The following is a 9,328-nucleotide window of genomic DNA, read 5'->3' as shown; positions in this document are numbered from 1 at the left end:
GCAGGAGTTCTGCTTATTAAAATAAAAATCTCCCCTACACAGTGTAAGAAATGTGGAAAATTGAGTACAATCTGGCATATTTTTCCGTAAAACATTCTCTAAATATTATCAGTATCAAGTCAGCTTTATACATATATTAAAAACTGAAATTATTACTTCTATCAGGTTTCCATTATAACACAGAATACAAAAATTCCAAAAAGATCAAGGAAATAATCTTCAAGGCAATATCCTATAGAATTCGTGAAAAGACAGAACACTCTTAAGCTTTCTAGTGACAATGAGTTAAAAAACCTCAACAACATAAAAAAGGTCTTTATAGACAAGCCATATAACCTATGACCATAAATCAGAACATCATTATCATACAGGAGCTAAGAAAATTTGTTAGGTGTGTCGAAAAAAATGGACAGTTCCCAAAAGAGTCTTGACCTCAAACCCAATCCAGAATACAAATAAAAAAATCAAACTCATGAATATGCATCTTCCTATAGCCTATTACAAATTGTGTGTTCTCAGAATGTCTACGCAAATGAAAGTAACTCGTGTTATAAATCAGGCAGAGAAAGATGTAAAACTAAACAGCAAACAACAAAAAGTGTGAAATAGCTCCGATCCATTTTCTAGTAATTTACCTGTTAGGTTCACAAGTGACCCATGATCACAGTTAAAAAAAGCACACAAGAGTTATTTGGGAAAATGATACAACCTGTATACTTAGACATACAGTATGTGTGTTGCTTTTCCAGTAAATCATCCATAAAAGGACAAAATATTAAGAAAATTAACACTATATTAAGATAAAGCCAGTGCTAGATCAGTAATTACCATGATCAGGGTTTACTACAGACTAGAATAGGACTCTGGGGATTGTGAAGCTTCAGAGAAAAGCCAAATAAATAAATAAATAAACAAACCCTAAATGATCAAAAGATTAACTTAAAAATAAAAAACTCAAGCAAATGGCTACATACGTAATCTGATTTCACCAGCATACTTACGAAGGATGACGTGGGTGATAACGAATGCAAATATAAAGACTGTCAGAAAGGACAGAGATAAAATAAACATATAAAAAAATCTGTAGTTTCTTTTCCCCACACAGTTGCCTACCCAGGGACAGTGGTGATCAAACCGTTCTGAAATGAGAGGCAGAAGAAAAAAAAATGGAAACCAATTAATAAAATGCTGTTTATCTGAAAAAAAGCTCTCTGAATACGATATTAAAACTTATGATTTAACTGGCATTTGCAAATCAGCCACAGAGAAGTTCTCATTTAGAAAGGAAAAAACAGAAAAGAAAAAAAGGAGTATTTTAATGAAACTTTACAGCTCTTAAAGAAACCAAAGCATGGCTGAGGTGAGCTCCTGTTAAACTAACAGCATTACCGTGCTAATCTGCGCAGTCAGACCAATAAGCATGTATTTCTCCACTGTCGTATGAGGCAGTATCAACTCAATTGTACTTCATTTTTTTTTTTTTCAAAATAAGGGTTTCATTTCAAGTGATTCTTCTATTCAAAACTGGAGGTTTTTCTGTTGTTTTATTTATATTTGTCATGGTCACACCTCTGACTTATGTCTACTATTATCTCATCCATCCATTACGGTATATGAAATACTTACACCCTCCCACTTCCTTTTATTGCTTCCCTCAAAATATTCTCCATTCCACACCACCTATTTTTCCTCTTAGAGTTGACACTGCCATACCAAACCATGAAAAATAGCAAAATCCTTCACATAAACGATATTTCAAATGTTAAAATTCAGACAGTCTTGTAAAACTTGCTTGTATTTCTTTTGGTTTGGGGGTGGGTTGTGTATTTTTTTAATCATCTATTCAAGCTTGTAGGAATTTTCTGTAAACCACATGGTATAAAAATTGGTACATGCCATATGAATGCTCTGTTACCTTTTGCACTATAGCCTCCCTCTTCCTTTTACTAAACCAAACCCTTTCTCTTTATTTCCCTGAGAGATTAACTCGTCCATGAGACAGGAAAAGGCCAGTGCGGATCAGAAATGAGTGTCCCCAGGATGGGGGAAATGCCCCAGTGCTGAAAAGAGGCAGAGGGAACAGTGTGCTCTGCTTCTGCCCAGGCAGCCTGGACCACCCTCTCCCAGCACTCTGGGTAATGGAAACAGACCAATAGTCAGGAAACAAACTGGTATTTCCTAACTTTGCTTTGGAGGAATTACACTGACAGAATTTCAAATTTTTTAATCAAATCCAGGATCACAGGACAGATGGTCTCATGCTGACTCTCTCTCACTCTCTGATCCTTGTCCAAATTCCGTTTTGTTTTCTGTGACTTTAATGCCTTGACGACATATGATATCAAACTATTTGTAATTCCACTGGAAAGGCGAGCTATAAATTTGAAGTCTTTAAGCCTTATGTTAAAAAGGCACATCTGTCCAAGCACATCGGTTTATTTGTTAAGGCTTTATGTTAAAGATCTACATTAGAGGCTTTCCTTGAAGAATGTATTTAGTATTATCTTCATTAAAACAAAAAAGTCAAAACAACATGCACAGCAGATTTCTGAGTTCATCAGACTTTCAGGGAATTTTAAACGGTTTTGCGTGACAGCTGTTTGGGCCACATGTTTCTGCCATAAATTTGTTTCAGATTCCAATGGGGCTATTCAAGGTGAAGTTACTGAACTTTCTTAAGATAAGGCTTCAGAAAAACTTTGATTTAATGAGTACTGCTAAGAATACAAAAGATCTAAACACTCTGGTATCTAAAAGGGTAGGCAATGCTACCTTTATACAGTGTATTACAGCTGTGTTCCCAAAATAAGTTGGCATTGCATTTGAACAGTGCTTATTTTTACATTTGTGCTTCTGAATGAGTCTTTATGTTCTGATAAACACTTCATTTAATGGGTACCTGATACTACATGTGAGCAAATAACAAAGAAAAATAAGAGTTATAGAGTCTTTTAAAGAGCATAATCCCAGGGCACATTTGTACCCTACTGCTTCAGAAAAAACACATAAAACTGTAACACCTGTAACATTCTGTATATATTTGTTCTCTTCTATGCTGACACAGTAGGAATCAAACTATATTGACATAAAGCTCAGTTTCTAGCCATGAAACAATATTTAGATATATGTAGGCATCTCTGTGACAGATTCAGGTAAATACACACAAACACTCACCCTCCTATCTATAAACACACTTAAGTACATATACACACATACACACTCCTTACTAAAGAATAACTATATTTTTAATCTACTTGTTAAACCTCTCCAACTTCTGTCTTCAAACTTTCTTGATAAACTGAAAGTCTCTGCTTTCTCAATAAATACCTTACCAAACATTGTGAAACTAAGTAACTTCTATGATGTTTGTAAAGCAGAAATGGACAGAAAAGGCTGGATATGAAAAATACAGCTACAGTGATAAATCTGAATAAACTCCAACGAAAAAATAAAGGTATTAAAGGGTTTATGTGAGCATTATGAATGAATAAACGGGGCCTCATTTTTCTCAGTCACAAAATAGAAAGGGATGTGACATTTATGCTATATGCTACAAAACAGTATATTAAGTAGTGAGGGATTATTCTTCTCAGCACAAATATGTAAATGCCAGTTAAAGATAATAGCTTGTGAGCCGCACCGCTTAGTTGATAATGCAGGAGAAAACAGCCAACCCTGGCAAAATGAACAGACACATACTAAACAGAAACTTCTAATGCTGTTAAGAAATACAAACTGTCTTAAATCTAGAGCTGTTTCTTCATCCTTACAAAAAGACATGGCTTAGTAAGTATTAATGAAGAAATAATGCAGTATCTTAAGGTGGGCAGCCACTCTCTTCAGTGCAAACTGAACAACAAATGATTCGGAAAAGGAAGTTCTGCTGCCTGACAACTCTACTTGGCTTGGACAATGTTGGCAGCAAAATTAGGATTGACCCTCACTGAGAGTTGAAAAACTACTGATGTTGAGAAAAACTGGGAATTCAGTCCCTTGCAAACTTAAAATGCAGAGGAAATATAAATGCAATTGATTGTTATGAAGGATAACAGACAGTTTAGAGGTGATGACTGCAGTTCTGGTTTAAATTTATAGGATATAGTTAATGTGGTGCTGTATTTGATCATATCTTTGTGACAAGGTTAATGTAAAAATATTTGAGGCAAATGAAGAGAATCAAAACATTGGTAATACAAACTATTGTTAATGAAAAACATATTAGAACTCTTAATGAGGGAGGGAGGAAAAACGATGCAAGTGCTGAAAGGTTTGTCTATGGAAGTATCCTGTGGATAGAAAAGTGATAGATCGCTCTTCTGCACTCAATTTTGAGCAAAAGCACTAAGGTATTTGCCTTCAGGATGTGGTATGATGTTACAGCCATATCTACCTAATCGAGAACTGCTAAAACAAGGGCCCAGACTCTCTTTTTGGCAGTCCTGCAAACAACCTCTTGCCTGTGTATTTATGGCTCTCCACCCCTAGGCCAACCCTGGGGTTCAGTTTACCGTGTGGGGAGCTAGTTGACAGAGCCAGATGAACTTAAAACTACAGTGAATTTTCTATTGCCCAGCTCCCCAGACCAGCTCAACACAATGCCAGACAAACACCAAAGCTGGTGTAAGTGAAGTAGTGAGAACACACTGCCAGAGAAGGGATTAAATGAACCTTTCAGAAGCAGCTCAGTGTTAATTCAGCTTACCTGTAACACCAATCTTGCTACACTTACCAGGACTGCTGGAGAAACCCAGTTTTAAGTAATTTTTTTCGGTCTGAGAACAAAAGCTGAAGCAAACAAAAAAGACTGAGAAAATGTATGAACAGTTTATAAGGTGAAGTATCAATGAAAAGAGAAGATGGGTAAATGGATACTAACAGTGTTGCTATAGAGGCCAAAGAAAACTAGAGAGGTAATAAAAACTCAGCAGGTGTCAGTAAACCTGCAACAGTGACTTTCTCTTCTGAGTCTTTCCCAAGTGATCAGCAACCCTGAATTTGAATGGTAACTTCTGAGGACAGCCAGCACCCTCAGAACCAGATCCAAAGGGTGAGGCTTCTCAAGATAACTAAGCCAATCTAAAAGCTTAGGAGGAGTGAAAGAGATAGCCACACACTGCCTTTCCTGGCACTCCATCCTGCTTCCTTCTTTCATTGTCCAAGCCACTGGTGAGTCAGGTCAGTTCCCTGAACCGGCAGAAAAAAAAAAAAAGGTAATTATTTTGTTCACTGCTTAGTGAGAAAAACTGACTTTCCAAAGGCTGTGTTTTACTAAGGGCTGTATGAACAGGCACAAAGGAGAGAATCACAGAAGTTTCCTTCAGAAGCCACACCAAAGCATGTTCCTTGCTGCTCACAACCATCAAATCTCTACTTTTTCACTGCACAGCATGTAGATTCTTAAATGCTGCAATGTTCGGCTTCCATTTTTAAATCACTGCACTCCAGGAAACCACATACAAAACAACCCAAATGCTTTCCCTCCTTTTTCAAAACATTTTAAAAAGTTTGTAATTTGCAAGGAACAAAAAAAGCATCAAATGTTCTCATGGAACTTTTGTTAACTCGGCCCTTCAGTTTGCAGCTTTTCTCATCTGTTCACACTGTGATCTCAGAAACATTTATTATTATTTATGAATGGCTTCCTTTTTCTTTGCTCGACTGGATCACTGCATGCCAACATACATTTTCTAAAGCTGAATGTGAAGGCGGTTCTCAAAAACAAAAAGTCTATAGGTGCAAAAATATCTAGGTCACAGTACTAGGAGATTCCAATGAGCACAAGTTAGAAATAACTTGTGAATTCTCCCATGCCATTCGAGTACAGCATTGTAGGGCAAAGACACAAACCTAAGGCATTCACCGAACGTTACCATCTTTAACATATGCAAACATGCATCCCAGGACTGGGAAGAGTCAACAGCCTGCTATTCAAACCTTGCATTAGTCAAAAAATCCCATTACAACTCAACCAACTGGGCCAGCATTACTCAAAATTACTTTTGATAGAAGCAGCACAACACAGGACTACAAAGTCCATTGTCGTGGACGCACACTGAGCAATTATGCAGAGATCCCAACACATCTGCACATATCTGCAACGATGACAATTCCAGCTTTTGTAGGACTATGATGTCATGATATGACCACATCTATTCAGGCTTCTTGACTGGATATTTTGTATGACAAATGGTGCTTTCAGGATTTGGTTGGTCTTGAAACATTCAGGAAACCAAATGACATTTTTGTAAGTCCATATAAGGAATGCTTTTTATTACAAAAAGTATTTATTTTCTTCTAAGATACAGCTCTTCAGTTGCCACAGAATGCTGAAAGTCATGTATGCAAACCCAAAAGCAAATAGAACTGTGGCATTAAATCCTGTACATTCAGTTCAGACAGTCTCATAATTTAACATAAAAAAATCTTGTATCTGATATTCATAGCATATTCATTAAAACTATCCTTAGCTCAGATGTTCTGTTCCACTGACTGAAGTCATCACTCCTGAGAAAATTGCTTATTTAAGTATAGTTAAAGAAGCTCTGACTGGACTTGCCATCAGTTGGCAACAGCAATGAAATACACGGATCTATTTAACTTACACAACATTCACCTGTGTGACAGTCATTCCCCTGACAATGCCTTTGCTTTTGTGGAATGAAAACAGAGTTGAAATTTATATGAATAAAATGGTGATTAACAAAAGACCAATTGCAAGTTACATTTATATGCATGCTGATGTTATTTTAGAACATCTGTTAGGGACAATGGACAATGGATCCTTTAAAAATCACTGAGCTTCAGTACTTTCATACTCTGTCCCAAATCAAAACATTCCAAGAAAACCAAATGGAACAGAAAGTCTTCTAGCTTCAAGTTTACATTTGGGTAATACTCACCAAAGGTTTACTCCAGAGTACATCCTGGACACTACGCTAACCTCTACAAAGTGATGCAAACTGAAACAGCAACGTAACATTGGGAAAGATTTGCCTCAATTAAATAAATTAATAATGTGCAATCTACAACAAAAAGTCAATCAGAAACACAAACACAAGGGCTACTGAACAAATATTTCACTCTCATGATCAATTAAATACTGTCCCAGACAGTTAAGCTGTTTGGGTGGGGTTTACTAAGAAGATCAGTTTCAACATCAACTTTTTCCATGCTAATCAACTTCAATAGTGGCAGACTAATGTCATACACAAAAAGAAAATAAACATGCTTAAAATTTTTAAATAAAAATAGCAACTGGTTTCTTAAGAAGACATCTCCCCATTGCTCTAGGATAGCTCACAGTACTTAAACTATATTGTCACATAAGTCTTTTCGTTCCTACCCCCAGTAAAAATGTTGACTAAGTAACAAGAAGCCCGTTTGACTGCACGCACATTAATGGCGATCGTTTCAAGGCAGCAGCAGCAGTTTAGAATGATTGTTCTTTGACAGATATGAAGACACAGAGAAGGACCTCACTGCATAATAATCTCTCCTTACACACCTATTCTTGTCAGAACGATAGCTTCATACACTGGGAACCAAACAAGTGCCGCACACACCCACCCAGCTGCGCAATAAGAGTTAAGAAACCCGACTTGTCCCTAGGGGAAGTACAGTATTCCTTACCAGGTAGCAGCATCCACAAAGTTCATGGATTTGTTCCTCTCTTCTCTACATGAAAGCACCTTTCCCTCACACCCCCACCCCTCACTTCTGTTGCAGCTTTGTATCTGCCGCTGAATTCCTTAACCATCTTTCAGATTGTTATCACACCAAATGTAAATATTTGTTTACTTTCCTAGATTCACAATATTTTTTTTACTGGTAATTTCTTTTTAATTTTCACCCTGACATCTGAGGTTTACAACATCATTCACACAATAGTTTATTATGATCAGTTGTGTGTTATGCTTTTTGTATATGCAGACCAACACATAAGCTATAACCTCTCTCTCAGGTAACCCGTAATACTGCGATCTTTTTTAAAGAGACTTTCTGCCATATTTCCCAGTGGTTTGGCTTAGACTTAAAAATACACATGCCATGCTCCCTGGATTTCTACAGTACACCTAGTATACAGACAGCACAATCACAAATAATCACTTCTGTAAGCACTGGTGGGTACTCTGTTTCGCGACAGTGCCTCAAAAACACAGCACAAACAAAAAGAGTCAAAATCATTTCTCACATGTAAATGCTGGGAAAAAATATAAAGGGGAGAGGGGGGCTGGGGAAACAGGAAGGGAAGCGAAAAATAGGACATAGCAGCCAACTTTGTAGTTTTAACTGTTCAGCTAAAGAGTCACTTTAAGAGACCCAGAGCTAAGGTTTAACACGTTAAAAAATCAGTCCCTAAAATGAAGGGAAAATTATACTGGCTTCATTGCAGGAAAGAAACAGGCAAAAGTCACAGAAAAACTGCAAGCAGCAAAGGAGATAAAAAGGTAATGAAGGAAGAGTGCTGCAGAATGGAACTAAACCCAAGCAAAACGAAGTCCTGACATCAAGTAAATACACATTGATTATAAAGGACCACAAAGTCCTGGGAAAGTTAGGCTCAGACACAGTGTCAGTGTTATAAAAACTAAACTGTTACAATGCCACTTCTCAGCCTATTGTGTACTCGAGTCTGGAAGACAGTGGTATCTGGAGTGACTACAGGGAGGAACTTCTCCCAGAACACACTGGTAATTCTCACTCGTTGTCTTACACTGCATGTTTCATTACATTATATGTTTCATTTGTTTTAATAATCCATCACCCATTTTAAGAAAATAAATTTACAACACTGGTGCCCAATCTGGAAAACTACTTTTAAAACCTTTAAAACCAATTATTTAATCCAAATTCTGCTGTTTGGCATCCTGCTGTGTACATAACATGTTATGTTTTCAAAACAACTAATTAACATAGTCCAGTCAGGACCAAACCCAAAAGACAATGCCTATAATTGCCTGGCAGAAGTGCTGTACAAAAGCAGTGATCTAACCAGAAAGGGCACGTCTATTGGCTTCTAATACAGCCTATTTTCTGACAAAATTTCTGTCAAAATCTTGACACTTGGTCTCATGTTTAGGATCTACAGAAAAGCAATCAGACTTACAAATGAGAGGAATCCTATCTCCTACAGAAAACAGAAACATCACAAGAAAATGCCAGTACTGCATGTGCGCTTTCAGCCCTACTGGAAACTTGGTTCTCTGTGTCAAAAAGGTTCTATTAGGTACGGAGAAGGCCAGTTAGGATACGTCAAAAGCTAATGATAACAAGGGGGATAACTATCCAGGGTTCAAGAAGGCCTATGCTGAAAATTTCTGAGAGTGTG

At 37.1% G+C, this 9,328-nt stretch overlaps 1 protein-coding gene across 1 annotated transcript in view; it reads right to left on the bottom strand.

Annotated features, from left to right (window-relative positions):
• ZDHHC14 (zinc finger, DHHC-type containing 14) overlaps positions 1–9,328 on the bottom strand; it is a 109,721-nt gene that overhangs the window by 24,154 nt on the left and 76,239 nt on the right. Inside the window, exon 4 of the mRNA XM_010132082.1 lies at positions 1,002–1,139. Coding sequence (XP_010130384.1) covers positions 1,002–1,139 — 138 coding nt within the window. The remainder of the gene's footprint in view (positions 1–1,001; positions 1,140–9,328) is intronic.

Source organism: Buceros rhinoceros, unplaced genomic scaffold, assembly GCF_000710305.1.
Source record: "Buceros rhinoceros silvestris isolate BGI_N320 unplaced genomic scaffold, ASM71030v1 scaffold4620, whole genome shotgun sequence".
NCBI lineage: Eukaryota > Metazoa > Chordata > Aves > Bucerotiformes > Bucerotidae > Buceros > Buceros rhinoceros.
The sequence above is the reverse complement of the archived record's forward strand: the minus strand, read 5'-3'. Positions and strand labels throughout refer to the sequence as shown.